General features: G+C 55.9%; 1 protein-coding gene across 2 annotated transcripts in view; it reads right to left on the minus strand.

Moving 5' to 3' along the window:
- Window positions 1-679: 679 nt before the first annotated feature.
- CAMK2A (calcium/calmodulin dependent protein kinase II alpha) overlaps window positions 680-19,146 on the minus strand; it is a 36,621-nt gene continuing 18,154 nt past the window's right edge. The window contains exons 9-19 of one of the 2 annotated variants that reach the window (XM_040604749.1): window positions 18,901-18,995; window positions 18,362-18,484; window positions 17,525-17,608; window positions 16,095-16,137; window positions 14,192-14,232; window positions 9,871-9,903; window positions 8,733-8,781; window positions 7,377-7,452; window positions 6,449-6,543; window positions 5,842-6,070; window positions 680-5,622 (exon numbers count right to left, since the gene is read on the minus strand). In XM_040604749.1, the coding sequence (XP_040460683.1) occupies window positions 5,619-5,622; window positions 5,842-6,070; window positions 6,449-6,543; window positions 7,377-7,452; window positions 8,733-8,781; window positions 9,871-9,903; window positions 14,192-14,232; window positions 16,095-16,137; window positions 17,525-17,608; window positions 18,362-18,484; window positions 18,901-18,995 (872 nt within the window). In that variant the 3' untranslated portion in view covers window positions 680-5,618. Of the gene's footprint in view, window positions 5,623-5,833; window positions 6,071-6,448; window positions 6,544-7,376; window positions 7,453-8,732; window positions 8,782-9,870; window positions 9,904-14,191; window positions 14,233-16,094; window positions 16,138-17,524; window positions 17,609-18,361; window positions 18,485-18,900; window positions 18,996-19,146 lie in introns of both variants that reach the window. The other variant, XM_040604748.1, reaches the window with a different exon arrangement.

Raw genomic sequence — 19,146 nt, forward strand, 5'->3', positions numbered from 1 at the left:
CGTCTGCATGGGCAAAGCCGGGCAGCTGCCCCGGGGGGACCCCCCAGACCCCGTCCTGGGCTGGGCTGGGGGTGCTGCGCCCCGCACCCTGCAGCACCAGCTCCCCCAAAACTCTCCTGGCTGCCCAGTGGGCAAGGGTGACAGCTCGGTCCGCACCTCCCAGCCAGCCCCGGGCAGCTTGTGGGGTCTCCCAGGCACCTGTAGCCCCCGGAGCCCCATCGCCGGGAAAAGGGCCGGGTTGGGGTGACCCAGGTCTGCGGGTGGCAACAAGCTCTGCCAAAGCCCCAGGGGTGCGGGCGGCCAGGGGTGCCCAGGGTACCAGCACCCCGCGGGCAGGGGCACAGCGCCTGCTGCCTGCAGCTGCTGCCCAAGGCTTGGTCCCAGCCTCGATGCTTTCGAGGAGAGGAGTGCGGTGACGGAGGGACAAGGCGGTGGCAGACGGTCTGAGTCACTGCAGTGACAGAGAATCATCCGTTTCCATGCTCAGAAGTTGGTAGCTATTTATTGCACTTGAACACCAAGAATAAAACTGACACTCGCCCTCCCTCCCGCACCCACCCCACGCCCGGTCCCCCCGCCGCCCTCCCCAAATAGAGCATCCGATTTGAGCAGTGATCATTCTGTTCACAGCCACAGGTTCCAAAAAAACAAAGGAAAAGGAAACAAAACCAAGCCCTCCCCCCCGCCCCCCATCAAGCTCCCACTGAATCCAACACGGTCACACTGCTCAACAGTTTGAGTGCACTTACAAAAAGATAAGAGAAAGGCTTCAGCTGCAACCATACAGACTGACAGACACGAGGGGACAGGCAGCTTCCCCTCCCCGGGGCCTCATTTTCTGTTATGTGACAAAGCTTGGTATGCTCTTAATTATAATATATTTTTTGCAATCGACTTAAATAAATATTTCCATAGAGATTTCTTGTAAGTATATATCATTTTTTATATATATAATATACGAGAGAGTTATCTCGTTTTTTTCTTAAACCACTGTTAACGTATTATCCCTGCTTGTCCAAAAAATGTTACAAAAGCCCTAAAATTGTGCAACGGTTAGAAAAAAGGGACAACAACCCAAAGAAGGAAGAAGCCGCTCACTACAGCCCCCACCACGGCCTCCTCTCCCACTCCCTAGTGACCTGCAGGCGGGAAGGACATTCAGCCAAGGGATGGGGAGCCGGTGGGTGGCCTTCAAGGACAGGTGGTGGAGGGGCCACCAGCCCCTCCTCTGGTGTTTCCACAGCCTGTTCACATCTGGGTTTTCCTGTCTGGTATGGGTGGGCTTGGACCTGCACCTTTCGAAATGGATAATGGTAAGGTCTCTATCCTGCTGGCAGGAGGATGGTTGTTACATCAAGAGAGTGGTGCACACCATGAGGTGTGTCCTGCGGTGGGGAAGAATGGTCAGCCCGGCTCCTGGGATGATCAGAGGAGTTGGTTATGGGATCTTCTGCTGACAGACACCTCTTGGTCCACGGGGCTGTGATGTGGCTGCCCTCTCAAACACGGCACGGTTGTTTGCTGGTCCTCCTCAGTGATCGCACCATGGGCTGCCGAGCAGAACGTGAGCTCAAAGTGGGACCAGATGGCTGCTGGTACCTGCTGCAACCTCTGGGGCTCCATGAGGGCATCAGCTTATGGAGGGGAGGCAGGTTTGGGATCAGACAAGGGTCCAGTGCCTGGCAGAGGGGGCATTTACTTGGGGTGGGTGGGAAAGATAGCTCTCCTGGCTGTGCCTGGCCAGGGTAAGGAGCAGAGTGCCCACTCCTGCAGCAAAGAGCAGATGCCCAGGTGTGGCCTCTTCTTCCAGAGCGGACACCCCAGCAAGACCTGAGAAATGACGATGTTGCAGCTGGACCCTGGCAGCCAGGAAAGGAAAACAGGTGACTTCCAAGCCCACCTGTGGAGCTGGGACCCTTAGACCACCACAGCAAGTGCTTCCACTCAGATATCCCCTGTGGTCTGTGAGAGGTGGAAGAGATGATCAGTTTGGAGGATTTCTGAGTGTGGTTTGACCCAGACGGCCAGGCGACCACGTGACTTGGGCTCTGCCTGCATTAGGGAATGAAATGTGCCACAGCCTGATCTCCAGTCTCGAGGCCGATGGGGACAGGAGGTCCGAGGTGGTAAACTCCATCTCAACAAGGTGGCCTTGTCCATATTGCTTATTGGGAACATGCCCTGGACCTTGTCATCCACAGAACCATGGTGGGATTGTTGGGGTGATGACAGTTAGCATGTGCCAGGGATGGTGCCAACAACTTAAAAGTACAGATGTAACTGCAGCATCCCTGGCTCTGTGAGCCAAAGAAGGATGGAGGCAGTTGATGACTGGGTGCTTTTAGTTTTCCTGCAAGCTTAGGAGAAATCAGAAAATGTGAAGGAAGACAGAGACAGAAGCTGTTCGCCATGGCTACTGAAAGAAAGGGTGGTGGTATATCAGTGCTTGCTCAGAGATGCTCTGGGGATACAGGAACCTGCTCTGGAGAAGCAGGGCAAGGTGGGGAAGAGAAACCGGGCAGGACAGACCCCTAAAGTGCAGGTGCTTAATGCTGCCAGCGTGGGCAGGTTGGGAAGTTGGGTCTTCCTTGGTCAGCCTTCAGCTTGACTGGAAGACTAGGAGGAGTTGAAACCCCAGACTCTGCTTCCCTTGGAAAGGATTGGGAGCATTTTAGGTGTTGCAAGGACATCCAGCTGCCTCCAGAGGAACCTGTCCCTGGAGAGATGATCGTAGGAAAAACTCGAGGAGGATAAACTACCTCCAAGAAGACACCTCAAAGCCTTCCTGGAAACCAAGACATTCCTCCTTAGCAGCAACTGCCCAAAGTGGGCTCTCAGTGAAAGGAGATGGTATCTACACCAGTATCTCATCCATCATCCCTGGCAAACCTCACCACACCCCCTGTCCTAGTTCCTTTCTCTAGTAGCAGCTGCTGGAGCAGCTTCACCCTCACAGCCCACCTGAGGTCCACAGATATCAGGAGCTCCAAAACCAGGCTGAAAAGGCATCTGCCCTACAGCTCCCACGCAGAGCCCTGCCATGACCTCCTCTATCCTCATCCATTTCATACTGATTGCCAAAAATACTCCTGGCGCCCGGAGAGCCTGGGCATCAGGAGGTGGGTGAGACACTCACTGTGGCTGGCTTCACGGCCAGCTCTGGAGAGGGAGAGAGAGAACTGTGAAAGAGCTGAGTCCTTCCTTTAAAAATGAAAAAAAAAACAAACAAACCAACCCAGCACTAAAAGATTACAGGAAGAAAAACAGATCTGTAAAAACACCCAAACTCTACCTTAAAAGCTAATCCTCTCCCTGCATGGATTACCCTGCTTTGGGGGCATCTCTTGCAAGCCAACACAGCTCCACAGTCAAACAGCACAGGTCCACCAAGGGCACGGGGACACACCACTACACCCATGGAGCACCTGAGTGATTTGCCTAAAAAAAGGCGTCTCCTACACACATTGCAGCAACCATTGCACCGTCGGCGCAGCAGGACACACCAAAACACCTCTTAGGGCCTGTTCATGCCCCAGCAGTTTGGATTTCTTCCCCTCCATCCAGTGGGAAAATATTTTTGCAGTCTTGCAAGGATGCAGCTGCGTTTCATACAGCAGCTGTCCCTGCCTCAACAGAGAGCAAAGCATTCAAAACCACAGAAAAGGCAAAATACACACTCAGAATTTACATGGAGAAAACATTTCCTTTTTTTTTCCTTTTTTTTTTTTCTTTTTTTTTCTTATGTCCAAAACAAGCAGTTTTTTGTTAATTTCTTTGTTTTTCAACACACGCACCGTCTAGGAAGTTAAACGCCATGCAGATGAAGAGAGTGGAGCTAGGAAGTCCCCTGGGGCAGCAGCACTGCAGGAGTCTCACGTCAATGAGCAAAGAGGTTCCAGTCAGAAAAAAGAGAACAAGAAACAGAATGGCCGGAAAAAACCCCGCCCTTGGACCTCTACCTGACGACAAAGAGGTGAGACCAAAATTCCCCTTCCCGGCCATGTCTTCTGTCCTGAAAGCCACGTCCTGGTGGCTCCCCAAGAGCCACCACCTGGGTTTGCCCTGCAGGAAGACCCATGGGGTGTGGGAAGGTGCCCCGGGGAGGTGGGTGCTGCTGGAGGTGGGTGCCTTTGCCCACCCGGTGCTGTGGGATGGGATGGGATGAGCCGCTGCAGCGTGGGGTGGGGGCTGGCAGCCATGGGACTCCTGGTAGGGGCATCGTGGCGGCACAACCCCTCTCCAAATGTAAACGCAACAAAAAACAGCAACCCCCAAAAATCCCCTGACCCTTCCCGCCCTAAACAGTTGAATGTTTCTAGTTATTACATAAAGATCCATTTCAGCAAATACTCAAAATCAAGTTACGAAATACACAGTAGGTTGTTTTCTTTTCCTATAAAAAGGCATGCGCTCAAAGTAGAAGACAGCTAAAGGCTTGTTTGTTTTCTTTGAAGCACGATCAGATTCTGCAGTTTTGTTACTAAAGTTGCATTCCTCGTCGTCGCTGGAAGGAGCCGTGTGGGCGATGGAGGTTTGCGCCCCGACCCGGCAGCCAGCTCGGCTGTCCCCGTCCCAGCCCGGGAGTCAGGCGCAGGGGAGTGCCAGGGGGCACATGCGAGGGGCAGGGGTGAGTGCTCAGTGGGGCTGGGGGCTGGGGTAAAGGATCCAGGCTGGGTGGTGGGTGGGGAGGAGGGTGTGGGAGTGATGCTACCGCCATGGCATGGCTGGGAGAGCCCCAGCTCCCGGCTGTGCCGATGCGGTGCTGGGAAGCAGTCGTCTTTCTCCTCCTCTCTTCTCCCAGCTTCACCAGTCCCTGCTCCGAAGGGAGAAGGGAAGAAGGAGGGAGAGCATCCCTCTCAGCATGGCAGCTGCCCGGAGCCAGGGCGCAAACCTACTTGCTCTCCTGGGAAGGAGCCAGCCTACGCTCCTGGGAAGGGAAAATAAACAGACAGCCTTTACTCACCCATCCAAACACTTCCCTCCTCACCCAGGGGCACACGGAAAACGGACTTTGCAAATGGTTTAAATCATGGTTCCCCAGCCGAGGTGCTGGGAAGCGGAAGCCCGGGTCGGGAGCAGGCGGGAGCCACGGCGTCACATGGGGACCTTGATAGCAGCAAAGCAAAATCCACTGGCACACAGGGAGGGTGCAGCACAGAGCGGCTCAAAACTGGCCCCTGCCCTCCTCTTCCTCAGGGGGCTCCCAGCAGCGGTGGGGATGGAGGCAGATGACGAGTCCGAGCCCGAGCCCGATTCAGGAGGCGTGCTGGGTAGTGGGGGTTCCCATCAACTCCATGCAGCCGAGGAGGAAGGCCTTTACCCTGGCACATGTCATCTTACTGGCCAGATGCTCAGGTTTAGGTTCATGGTTTCTCTTTTCTTGGTTCATGCAGAGGAAGGGGGCCCAGCGCCATGGCCCCGGCATGGTGCAGGGGTTCGATGGGATGCTTGCGTGGCGCCAGCAGGGCTGTTGCGTGTGTGCGGTGAGAAGCGAGGGGTTATTCCAGCGGGAACCAAGCAGCAGAGCCAACAGCCAAAGTCCCGTAGGTGAAGATGTCAGAGGGGGTCTCCCCTTGGTAGTCAGTCAGTGACAAACCCGACACGGGCAGGACCGCGCTTCAGCTGCAAAACACAAACCGGGAAGACAGGGACTTTGCTTCAACCATCCCTTTGGCAGAGCATCCCCCTCCCCACTGCCATCCCACTGGGATGAGCCATCTCCTCCCTTCTGCGGATCCCTGGGGCAGGATCCCACCCGCTTTGCAGCCTCAATGCTGCAAGGAGCCCGCTCTGTCCCCTCCCTGCCCACCATGCCCCATCCCTGGAGCCTCACAGGCTTACTGCGGTAGGACGGAGGGCGCGCCAGATCTGTGGAAGTGGACGATTTGCCATTTGCCATCGCGGCGGTGCCAGATGCGGGTCTCTTCAGACTGGGCGGTGCGGGGGATCCCTCCCGCGTCCACGTACTGCGTGATGCGGATATAGGCAATGCAGGCAGACTCGTCTCCCATCAGGTGAATGTGGGGGTTCAGGATCGTTGTGTGCACAGGCTTGCTGTTCCGGGACCACACTGCAGAGAGGACAAGTACAAGTGGCTTTAGGCAGGGGAAAGAGTTTGGGTGGTTCTTGCCCAGGGCGGCAGCGGTGTGGGAAGGGGAGATGCTTGGGTTAGGCTTTCTGCTTGGAGGAGCCGAGTAAATGCTTGCATGGGTGGATTCAGGATGAACCCACCGAGAAAGCAGCTAACCAAGCAACTCCTCTGTTTACAGCCCAGCCACAGTTGACCTAACAGGCTTGATTCACCTCCTGCTGGGATCTTCCAGATCAGCCAGAGATGCTCCCAAAGCCACCCTTACCCTCCTCTCTCCAGCAAGCTGATGGAGGTCAAGACACAGCTGGGCCCATGGAAGGTGGGAAGGGTCCCTCGGGAGGCAAGGGGGCTGCTTACGGTTTTCAAAGTAGAATCGGTGGAAATCCAGGCCTTCCACGAGGTTGCCTAGAGCCTCAGGCTCGAAGGCAGTCATCCCAGGGTCACACATCTTCCTGGGAGGTGGGAAGGGGACAGAAAAGGGAGAAGTTATCTCACTGCTTCTAGCATGAGAGCCTGCAAAACCCAAACAGCTCATGCTCGGCATGACTCCCTGAGCCTGAGACTGAGGAGCCTCTGCACCAGCAAGTAATTCAAACACAAATCTGACCTTGACCCTGCACTCTGCATGAAGCCCACCCCACCTCACCTCCATCCCACTGCCTGCAGCCAGGACCCCAGAGACGCAGGGTGAATTCTCCATCAGTCACCATCTCCCATTAAACCTCCCAAAACACTGCTGTCTCCTTTGTAAGAAAGAAAAATGTCAGGGAAAAACTCCTATTTTCTGCTCTGTATCAAAATATCCCCACTGCAGTTCTCTGAGGCAGGGATGAAGACCTGCACTCGCTCGGATATTGCTAATTAAATAGGCCTTGGACACAGAAGCAGTGTATTCTGAAGAGCATCAGCTCAGCAAGTAGAAAGCAGTTACGCTTCCAAGCAGATTGCGGCAATCTGGATATAATAGATACCATGGATGCAATGCTCCTTCTTCCACCATAAATCACATTTGCAGTTATACATCTTTCTGCAAACCAGAAAATGGGCTCATCCATGATACTGAGACCAGAGAGCTGTGGCCAGCTTAGTGTGAGAGAAGCATCAGGTTTGGAAACCGATGTCCCCTGCTTCTCTTGGATGGTCCCTGTGCCCCACCACCATGTCAACCCAGTCACCCTGCCCTGGGCAGCAGTAAAAGCTGCCGGGCTGCTCTGTTACAGTGAGAACACCCGCTCCGGGAGGCTGAGCCCCCACCCCAACCCAAAATCACACGGGGCACACTCACGTGTAGGACTCAAAGTCGCCATTGCTTATTGCTTCGATCAGCTGCTCTGTGACTTTAATGATTTCTTGCTTCCGTACTGTTGGTTTAAAGAGACAAAGAAAATAAAAGAAGAAAACGAACCAGAAATGCTGGTGTTGCAATATCGCTGAGATATCTTTTTCTCATTAGAAACAGACGACAGGACACTGGGGGACATTGGAAACTGTCCAGGGAAAAAGCAGGATGGCAACTTGAGAGAGAGATGTGGGGAAGGGCTCTTCACCCCCAGAGAGGAAAGACCTCCAAAGTCAGGGCAAAACTGAAACTCCCTGTATTTTCCTAAAGAGCAAAAGAGTTAATCACCAAGTGGTGACCTGCCCTCGGCCCAAAAGCTGGCCCAGGCTGGTCTTGGTTGCAAAGCCTTGCCAAGCTGGGACCTTCTACCCCATGAACTCACAGCAGGGCCCAGCCAGGGCAAGCTGGACCAAGGATGCTCTCACCTCCCTCTGAGATGGGAGGAGAGGGTCTCAGCTGGAAGAGGACAGGTAGGTGACATGGGCAGCCACCGCAGGAGACAGAAGGAGGGACCCTGCGAAGGGCATGGCACAGTGTGGCTGCTGCCAGGGACTCCAGGCACTGCCAGCTCATCTGGGAAGGGACTGGGCTGCAAGAGCAGGTTTGGCTCCCCGGGATGCAGGAGGAGCTGTCAGAGGTAACCCTGGGCTTATGAACGAGGTTCTGCTTCAAATGCAAATCAGCGTCATGCTTGACTTAATATTTTTTATTTATTTATTGCGGGTAATGAAAGGCGAGGGAGCATGTTCCTGAGAGTCATTCAGAAAGGAGGAGAGGGACCCCCATCACTTTCTTTGCACTGCTTGCCTCCACATCCACTCTTGGGGAGCCCTTCCCCCAGAGGACAGGTGTCCCATTAAGTGTCACATCAGGCCAAAGTCCATCTTGCTTTGTGCTGAGATCGCTTCATCGAGAGACTTTACAAATTAGCACTGATAAATCATTCCCTGGGTTATTCTTAGAAAGCTGGCTCTGGCAGGGGGGCAGGCGGAAGGCAGGGATTCCCCTTGGAGGATTTTCCCAAAGGGCCATTTCTTTTGGAGAAGCAGGCAGCCGGGCTGCTATCCCTGGAGATGTCTGCCATTTCCACGCCTGCTTTCAGGGAACATCCCCATTTTTGGGAGCCCCCTCCTTGCCCGCAGTGCCCCAGCAGTGAAACCACCTAAGGAGTTACAGCCACTTCCGAAGGGACCTGAGGAGCTCGATGGTGGCAGGTTTTGCCGTAGCCAATATCTCACTAGGGTTGGCCCCACGGCACCTCCAAAACAGCCTGCCCACCTCCCCGGGTGCCCCCAACGGTACCTTTGGTGTCTTCATCCTCGATGGTGGTGTTGGTGCTCTCCGACGATTCCTGAGCAAAGAACAGAAAGGAGAGACGGGGCGGTGAGAGGGGTCTTCTCCCCACGCCAGACGGAGCTCGTGTGTTCGACAGCCCCCCGAGTCCGACCCCACAGCGCTCGACTGTGCCAACGGACAGAAACCAAGGAAAACGCCAGCAGGTCCAACCCGTCCTCAACCACAGCTCTAGGGCAGCGCTGGCAGAGCCCTCCCTGACCTCCACTCCTTGTAGCCAAGGGCACAAGAGCTGGGCTGTGGAGGGTCTGGTAGGAACGGCGCTGCCTTTCCTACCAGCACCTGTGGGGACAGAGATGGGGGCAGGTCCGGGGGGGTTTGGTGGGTTCCTAGGATCGTTGCCGGAGGGGCAGGGAGAGGGGCTGTGCAGGGGTGGAAGACACCATGTTGACTGTACGATAAAGAGAGAGATGTACAAATTAACAGCGAGGAGGAGCTGGGATGAGAAAGAGGGGACTGTGCAGGAGTGAGAGAGACCACACTGACCGCAGAGTAGGGAGAGAAATGTACAATAAAACAGAGTGCTTCCAAGACCCACATGGACCACTGAAGGCTGAGACACAGCTCTTTCAAGAAACAGCTGAGCACTACACAGATTTTGGGGGGAGGGGGGTACTGACCCCCCGTCTCTCTTCAGGAGCCCCATCAAGGCAACTCTGCTAGCGGAGCTAGAGCAATGGCTCTGCTAGCTCTTCCCAGCAGAGCCTTGCTTATGTATTACCCATAATACCCCGATGTAGGTTGGCAAGGTGTCCCATGACCATACAGTCCCCGCAGAGGCATGGAAGGTGTTTCTCCAAGGCTCCTTGGACCGATGCAGCCTGCAGACCTGAGTCAGGAGAACTGGGAGAAACGGCATGAGAACCCATCAGCAAGAACCAGGGCCGGCTTCCCACCAGCTGGTGGCCAGCAAGTGCCTGCACCAACCCTGTTAATGGGGTTTGTGGGTGATACGGCTTTGAGGATGTTCCCTCCAACCCCGGTGTCCCTTCTTCCCTACCCCGAGGTAACTTCCAAAAACGGGGGAAGCTGGAACATGTGGAGAGGCCCAGCAATATCGGCATTGAGGAAGACGAAGGACACTCACCATTAACTGAACGCTGGAACTGGACTTTCTTTTCTGGAAAAACAAGGAGAAGAGATGGAACAGGAAGAGACACAGAGTGAGAAAGGCTGAGAGCGGCACGTGAGAGGCAGCAGCTCCTGAGCCACCCTTTGTGGTCCTCATGGAGGGGCAAACGAAAGGTGGGGGACAACCTGGTGCTCCTGTAGGGACATGCCACTGGCTGTGGTGCTGGTGGTGCCGTGCCAGCTCCCTCCCCGCATTCCTGCTAGCACCTTTTTCTCTCGATCTGCCACAATCTCTGGGGTTGCTCATCCCAAGGACCTAGCTAGCCCAAAAGGAAGTCCCCTAGGAGTCGATGACTACTCTCGTGGCTTTGTGACCAGGCCAGTGAGCTCACAGGAACAGGAGTAGGACGCTGAACAGCTCAGGCAGCTCCACCAGCTGTACAGCCCTGCAGTATGAATGCCATACTGATGTTTTCAGACTCTGGAGCTGTTCTGGGCACATCTGCCCATGCTGCTGACTAGTGTGGAGATGCTCAATTAGCTTTGGACCTAGACCAGTACTAAGCTGGCTGGTTTAAAGCCAGCATGGCTATTGCTACTCAACCCCACAAGGCAGACACACTATGTGGGAAGCTGTCCTGGGTGCAGCCCCAGTGCTTTAAATCAGGACATGTTTCCTCCAGAGAGAAGACCTTATGCATGCACATATATATCTCCATCCTTGCCCACTACCACTAGGTTTTAAGGCTTTTGGGTTGGATGACCCCATAGTCACATTTCTGCTTGCAATCCCAAACCACTTCTGGACTCTCCTTCCTTGCTGTGCTTTTCTCCCTGTCTCCATCTTTAATCTAGCTAGGAGACAGGGGGACGTGCACGCTGGCCTCGTGCCCTTTCTCTGCCTCCAGCTCCCAGGGGATGAATCAGCGGCCGACAGGGAACACCAGCGTGCAGGAAGCCGCAGTGCCAAGTAAAAAAGTGTTTTACCAGCGTATTTAACAAGGCACCAGCTCTGCCTGCCCTGCAGAGGGAAAAGTAGCATACACAGTGTGAATCTCTTGGAAAACTCCATGGAGTGACCTGTTAAGGTGCATGGGTGCGCTGCAGTGTAAAAACTGCTGATATCCATTCCCCCTCATTGCTCCTTTCACATCCTAACTGGCTCCCACCAGCATCGTCACTGAGTTTCCCCCTCTGCCAGTGCAGCTCTTCCCTCCCTTGCTAGGTCCTATGTTAACACTCGCCCCTCCTTCACCGAAACAACAGATGTCCTAAAGGGCAGAGTGAGCTGCAGTATTTTGGAAGGAACCCCATGGGAAATGGAGCCGCCAGAGGTGGGCTGTCTGCAGGAAGGGCTGACAGCTTCTGCTACCCAAGGACATGAGACGGGGCAGTAAACTGCAGAAATTTCAGACGCAACAGAATGCAACACAAAGCAGTGACTGCGTCAAGTCTGGACATACAGTAACAGGATGCAACACGGGGCAGTGAGCTCATTAATTTAGGACGGGACAGGATGTGACATGGGGCAGTGATTTCATTAGTTTACAATGTGACGAGATGTGACACTACACAGGGCAGTGAAGGTATCACAGCTGCTGGGACCAGAAGACCTCCCACCAACCCCAGAGCAGGGCTCGAGGGGGATTTTTGGTCCCATGAATGCTTTTAGTGAGGGAGAAACCTCCTCAAGAGGGTGAATTTTGAGCCCTCTGAGCCCAGGCTAGAACCATCATGGTGCCGGAGGGCTGTGCGGGTAGGCTGGAGGGCAGCACCAGCTACTTTCTGCCCACCTTTGTGGCTTTGGGCAGGAATGGCAGGGGTGGCTGCCTGGGACCTGCCTGCTCTCATGGGGACAGTCAGTCCAGCAAGTTTCTCCAAACGGGTACACAACTCTTCTAACAATGAACCACACCACTTGGCCTAACTTACAGCCCTGCTCTGAGCAGGCAGGACCGTTCTCTTCCCACCTGCCCAAGGCAGGTTTCCAGGTTCCTGCCTCACTTTTCCAGCAAGATGGAAAAAAATGAACACCAGCCAGCAATGCCCTGACATCTGCCAGCTGCCCACAGTGGGCCATTAAAGCTTCACCTGGAGCACCCAGCCTCCCTGTGCTCCCGTGAGTGGGTTACGCTGTGAGTGCCCCCAGGCTGGGCATGGGAATGAGAGGTGGGAATGGTAACACTGAAGGTGACCAACACAATCAACCTGTTGGCAAAGAGGTTGCCTCTACTTTGTCTTCTCCTCTTCTACCTTCGTGGCCATCCAGCCAGGCATTCTCACCTCCACTTGTTGGAAAGAGGGCAATAAAAAATCAAACTCATTCTCCAGAGCTTGTGCACTCTCTTGAGCTGAGTGTTGGCTGGTAGGCTGCGCTCAGGATGAAGCCTCACTTGCTGCTCCCCACTCACCAGGGAGGAGCTGAGCACTGGGGATACAAGCCAGCCTCTCTGGCCCTCCTCCGAAACCAGACCCTCCTTGCTGAGTTTCAGTGATGGGCCAAGAAGGGCTGTTTACCCAAACTAGCTATTTTGCTAAGACAGCAAGTGCCCTGCTTCGCAGGATAACATCTGCCCTCAAAGCTACTTTGAAGTCCAAGAGGGAGCACCATTAGCAAGCTGGGCTGGCAGATGGTCTTCTAAAGCCACACCATCCCGACAATGCTAGAGGTGAAATTCAAGGCTGCCCCTTTCTGCTGGAAAACTAGATTCAGGGCAGTTCCTGATGAAGCCTCTCCATCCACCAATCTCCTTTTACAGATTAAAAATGCATCTTCTGATTGCTCCCACCTCTGCTCCAGCAACTCGTACCAAGTCAGCCCTACCATTGATGTCACTTCTCAGGTGACTCCCAGAAGCAGCCAGGACTTCAGAATAGCAGAGCCCTGGCCAGCAGTGGCTGGCAGATGGGTTGCCGGGACTCCCAAGGGACCCAGCCCCTCTGTGCCAGCACTGTTGTACAAACCTAGCAATCCTGTCAGAGAAGTCACAAGATATCCTGACGCCACGGCCCAAAGCAATGTCCTTTCATAGCAATGCAGGCCATCAGCTTCACGCTGCAGAATAATATTGCATGGCCAGAATGGTCTGTTGTGGAGCTGAGCCCAGGTTTGGAGAGTTGTGCACGGTCTCAAGTTTTGCAGGCTTGTCCTGTCCCAGCCACTGGGTCTGGAAGCAGTGGGAGAAAGACAAGCCATCCCTAGACCTCTGGCTCCACGGACCATTTGGACTGAGGAGTGAAGAAGCCAGCTGAGGGCTCTGCTTTTCCAGAACCCTGCACAGCTCACAGCCCAACAGCTGGGTCCCTGCAAAAGGGTTGGAGGAAGGAGAACAACTGTGCTGCAGTCGAGCTTCCAAAGCTCTGCCTGACACCTTGCACTCCTGCCCTGCAATGGGGAATGTGATCACACCAGATCTCCTCTGCTGAGTGATCACTTGTATTCATGAAGGGAAAGGGTAAGGAGAGAAAGACCCTCACATGGACAATTCCTTCCTGCCGGAGGAGCGTGACAGAGTTCACTAACCACCTCTAACTACCACATCTCCGTATCATCAGAAGCAGCTGCTCAACAGCAGGATTTTGCTGCCTCCAGGAGCCACCTTGTCCTGGAGAAGAGCTGTGGCCCCACCTCAGAGGGGCAGGCGAACTTGAGAGCTCTGCAGCCCAGAAAACAAGGTCCATCAGAGAGCACTGGCTTGTTTTTAGAGCATCACCAAGCCAATTGCTCTATCAATTATCAGCCAGTGCCTTTGCTCTGTCTGCACTGGGCACAGGGGGCCGGCAGTGCTGCCCAGAGGGTTAAGGGCACCCATGTGCCACCCAGCAGCACACCAGCCCTTGGGGACGGGACAGGACAGGAGCTGGCGAGTGAGCCCAGCCCCACCAGCTGCAGCAGGATGCATGCTAGGGTGAGCAGGAGATGCAGTCACCCATCTCACCAGACGGCTGCTGCCAGGCTGAAGCCATGGCTCTGGGCTGCAAAGCTGCCTCCCCCTGTCTCCTGTCCCCACTCCTGACCCAGCCTCTGCCTCTCCCCCTCCCTGGGGGCAGCAAGGGGTGAGCGCATTTTTCAGGCAATGAAACAGCAGCAGTTTCCCCCGTGCACCCCTCTAGCACCAGCCTGCTCCCCTCGCTCGCCGTGCTGCAAAGCCTCCTGTGCGCTGCCTGTCCTGGCAGGAGCCGAGCCGGTGGCACAGGGACACACTGGGACAGCCAGGCCAACAGCCGCCCTTTAAAGCACAGGGTGTCGCAGGGACCTCTGGCACGGCATGGAGACCCCCACCACCGCCCCAGCAGCGGAGGGGCAGGCAGGAGAAGGTGGCAGGGAGGGGGCTTACCTTCACGCCGTCATTCTTCTTGTTGCCGCCGCTTTTGCCTCCTGGAGAGAGGAGGAAGGAGATTAGGAGACCCAGGCAGGGCACCAAGACCAGGAGGCCAAGGATCAGCAGCATGGTGCCAGGTGGCAGAGCGATGGGACCCCGCAGGACCAGCTGGTGGCTTTTGTCCTCTCTCCAGCAACCCCCGGTGCAACTCCCGGGAGCTCAGGGGCAACCTGGCTGGCACTGTCCTGTCCTACCCCCAGTGGCTCTCAGCCAGGGGCATGACCCGTCTCCTAACGTCACGCCGATTCCTCGGGGCAGCTTGGAGGGGGCTGGCGGGGCCGTTCAGCGGCAGGCAGGCTCCGGCCGGGGGTTGCTGGTGACCGAGCGCGGCGCAGCGCGGTGGAATGGGCTGCCCGCCTGCTGCCCTCTAATTTTAGCCCCATGCTGCCGGGATCATGTGCTGCCGGCCCGCCGGCCCGACAGCTGCAGCCCACATTTTGACAATGATGAAAAGCAGACGCCTTCCCCAGTGCCCACCTACCGCTGCCGGCTCTGCCCCAGCCCCCTGGGCTGCACAAGGCACCCCACTGCCCCTGCACCCTGGAGCAGGGTGGGACTGGGGAGCTCAGCCCCACGCGGGACCGCACCGGCCGCCAGCCCTGCCGCGCTCCCCGGCAGGGAGGACCGGTAAGGCCCCGGGCTGTGCGTGGGACGGGCAGTGCTAGGAGAGATGCTTTTGAATTTCCTGCCCTTTGATGCTTCGTGTCCGCCATGTCTCCTGGCGCGGGGCCTGACACTGGATCCCCCCAGCTGCTGGGACTCCTCCAGCCCTGCCGCACGCTGCCCACAAGTGCTAAATGTGTCAGCACGATCCCCCCGCGACAAATGCAGATACCAACCCCGGCCGCAGCCCTCTCTTCTGGCACCTGGCTGGACCAGCAGCCCCCATGTCCCCCCTGCTCACCGGCTACACCTGACTGCCGGGGCGCCTCGGTGAAGCACCCCGAAACACCCATCTATCACCAAACAGCTGCTGCCAGCCCACTCAGCCAGCATGCCAGGCTTGGCTGGCTTGTCCCACCGCTGCAGCACCTCTGCTGGGGCCATCCCTGCGGCTGGGGAGTGCTGGAGGTGACAGTGAGCGGATGAGCTCTGTAGTCACCCGGCACCTTTTTGGTTCTGTGCCTGGGAATCACCAGGACCTGCTGATCCCTGCCTGTGAAACCCCAGCTGCAGGGCTTGCTCCAAAGCAGCAGGGTGTCCCCAGAGGAGTTCCCAGAGGAGACAGCTCTTGGCAAGGGCACTGGGACAGTGGGGCTTGTGGCTGCACTGAGACCACTCCAGGCGCCCAAGCTGGGCTGCCGTGCTCTGTCCCTGCTCCTGTGTCTCCGTGCAGCCCTTGGGACATAGGGAGGCAGGAGGAGAGCAGAGGCCCTGCAGGATCAGTACCCGCCTGCCTGGGAGAGACCTCAGGGACCTGCTGCCACCTGGCTGCAGTGGCACCCAGGGACCTTTCCGGCACCTTCTTGGTGCAGAGGATGCTCTCCCTGAGCCACAGACATCTCCAGGAGGACACAAAACCAGGTGCCTTGAGCCCTGGCTGCCCCAAGGACCCGCATCCCCACCCCAGCACAAGCCAGGTGGTTGGGCACATACAAACCCCCACACCCTAAACCTCTGGGGGCTGCTGCGCCTCAGCCAGACACCTTTTCTCTTGCACCCCAAGCCAGAAAACAGCCTGGAGGTGCCAGGTGACCTGGCCTGGACCTGGTCACCCAATGCCGTGCGTCCCCAGAGGCACGAGGCAACCTCAGCCCCCCTGTGACATCCAAGGCAAAGCCAGCTCTCCAGGGACCCTACGGGTTTGCCCTGGGTGCCTTGTAAGACAAAGGAGACGAGCCCCAGAGACAGCACCTACCGGAGAAGTTCCTGGTGGCCAGCATGGTGGTGAGGATGGCTCCCTGAAAGACACAGAAGGTAGAAGGAAAGGGCATGCTGGGCCCCAGCCCCCCGCACCCCTGCTGCTCCCCCCAGCTCTGGGAAGGAAAGCCCTGCTTGTCACCTGTCCCCTGGCCACCTCACTGGAAGGAAACTGGCCCACGGGTTGATATTCTTCTCCTGCCATCAAAAGCAGCCCTACATACCTGACTCCATATCCCCAGCTCCAGGGCGTTGGGTTACATTCTCTGAAACTGCCTTCCTTCCAAGATTAAAGGGATATTAAATATCCTCGGGGTGCATTTTGGTCTAGTTCTGCCCTGCCCTAGATGCAGCACGACTCCACTGAGCTGACCAGGGCCAGCAGCTGGCAGCAAGGGGAGCCACCGGGAGCAGAACCAGATTTAATTGCAATTAAAGCCATGCCAGTTAAGAGCAGCAGGGCAGGGATTTTTCACGGGAGCCACACAAAGATCACCACTGCAAAATAACATTCATAAAAATGCTTTCCTTTTTCCAGCCGACTCCACTAACTAGTTGCTCAGCATTTAATGAGATTACTTTGGACTAATTGCTTACAGTAATGGATTACTATTTTGAAGTGTATGCCTGAACTAATTTGATTACTTGACTAGCTGAAAAGTAATAATAGTTTATAGCCAGTTTCTTTTCTTGATAATCTTGTTAGTAGCCTGCAGCTGTACTGCTCTGTGCCACATCGTGTTCAGGCCTGGAGCACTGATGGCTCTGACTGCCGTGCAGATCAGCGCTGCTCCTGTTCTGTGTCTCCGGCTCTGGAGAAGGCATTGCAATTTCCAGAGCCCATTCCCAGCACCGTGCTGCCGGCTGAGGCTGAGCAGCACCCAGGAGACGGATGCTTCAGGGAGGTGCTCCAGCTCGACAGTGAAGCCTGGGGAGATGGTGGTATCAGAGGGAGCCCAGGCTGCAGCACACAGCAGCATCCCAGAAGGGAAAGCCTGTGGGACTGCTGGTGTGGGTGATCCAGAGTTCTTTGCTAGTCTATGAATCCCTTTGTTCCTTGGCTAAGTGGCTTGGCCATCAGGCAAAGGGATCTGGCTGTGCCTCTCAGATCCACGTCCTGCCCCAAAAGCAGCTTTCTTGACACTGACTCCTTGTCAGGAAAGTCCTTGCCCCCGTGGCCAGGGCAGCTGTGTGACTCAGTGCTTTCCTTCACCATGGTTTTCCTCCAAGCACTTGGGAACCCCAGCCAGGTGCAGCCACCACCCCACTTGGTCTCTTCTCCCTTCTTCACAGTGAGGATCCTCAGATGTCTGTCACCCCCACACCGCTGACCCAGAGGCAGCACCCTGTGCTTTCCCACACAAGGAACAAACCTACTAATGACCTGATCATGCATTTTGCCATCAGCTTGGAGCGTATGAGAGTTACCTTCAGCTTCCTCCGGGCATTGAACTTCTTCAGACAGTCCACCGTCTCCTGCCTGTGCATGCATGACGCCACGGTGGCACGGTGCTGAGAGGAGAGAGACCCGGCTTAGAGGGGGAAGGGGTTCCCCTGGCCCCACTCTCACATGCACGCACACGTGTGCAGTCTCCCACGGCCGAGGCACAAGCCAGAGCCACCTGCAGCAGCAGCAGATCAAAGTTTAATAGGCAGCAGGAGATCGCAGCTCTGGAGTCAGCAGGATCTGCTCTGGGGAGGGGGGGGGGGGTTGCAGTAAGAGCTGGCTGCCCCCTCAGTTAACCCTTTGACTGACCAGCCACATTGAGCAGCATGCTCAGGGTTTGCACACGGTGTGGGGTCCCAGGGTTAAGCCTGATCCTCCTCCCTTTAGGAGCTGATTCAGAGCGTAAACCAGCAGCCAAAGGAGCGGGGTGCAGCAAGGGGCTGGGGGAAATTGCTGCTGGGTGTACGGATGGGTAGACATGAGCACACTCCCACCACCCTTAAGGAAAGGCCCCCGCCAGTGCAGCTTGACACCAAGAAACCAGCCTGTCCACACCAGGGCTGGGAACATGTGTGTCCCTCCCCTAGGACATGCTGTTTGCATTCACGCTCCAGGCTTTTCTCCGCCGTAAAGCCTCAGGGAAAAGGCTGCTTTGAGAGCACTGGGAGGAACCACGCCAGGAAACCATCCTCCCAGAACGGAGAAAAGAGCCAGACAGCATGTTTGATAACATGTGCTTCCCAGTGAGATGTTCCCTCCTTGTGAACCCCCACACCTCTATACCTTTGACCCCAACCGGCGAGTGCCACCAAACTCACCGATATCCAGGGGTGCTTCAGAGCCTCCGCTGCCGTGATGCGCTTGGACGGGTTTATGGTCAACATCTTGTTGATGAGATCTTTTGCTTCAGGAGTGACTGTGTCCCACTCAGGAGAGGGGAACTACCAAAGCAAAGGGACCAGGGTGAGAGATTGCAGGGAGCAATAGAAGGAGCAGAAGCCCCTTTGCACTTGGGTTGGTTCCCCTGCAACCCTTTGCTCCTGCCCATGGGACAGTTTGGAGAGTCAGTAGCAACAGGAAAGAGCTGCCAGATGGAAAAGTGGAGAGCAGGAGTGCAGGGAGGAGAAAGGTGGAAGGCCCAGGACAACACTTATCTGTCCTGCAAAGTGGACATGCCAGTGTGTGCACCTGGCCATGGCAGCTTGGTCAATGCTCTGTGACTGCAGCAGAGGAAAGAAACTTGCTCCCGCCTGTCTGAATTTGTCCTGTTTGCTCTTCTGGAGCAACAGACTGCAAGGCAGGGACAGCAGGAGAGAGGGGAGACCGTGAAAGTGGAGAGCAAAACAAATCCACTCACATCATAAGCCCCAGCCTTGATCTGCTGGTAGAGTCGGTGCTGGTCTTCATCCCAAAAGGGTGGGTAGCCGACTAGCAGGATGTAGAGGATGACACCTGCCCAGGACAGGAGACGTGGGATCAGTGGGAGAGCGCATTGGTGGAGGTATGAGCAGACCCAGCCTGGAGACTGGCCCAGCTCAAGCAGAGAAACAGAAATCATGGAAATGGGAGGATTTGCTCCCTGATTAAAAAGCAAAAGGCTTGT

The sequence above is a fragment of the Falco naumanni genome, chromosome 8 (assembly GCF_017639655.2).
Source record: "Falco naumanni isolate bFalNau1 chromosome 8, bFalNau1.pat, whole genome shotgun sequence".
NCBI classification, from domain to species: domain Eukaryota; kingdom Metazoa; phylum Chordata; class Aves; order Falconiformes; family Falconidae; genus Falco; species Falco naumanni.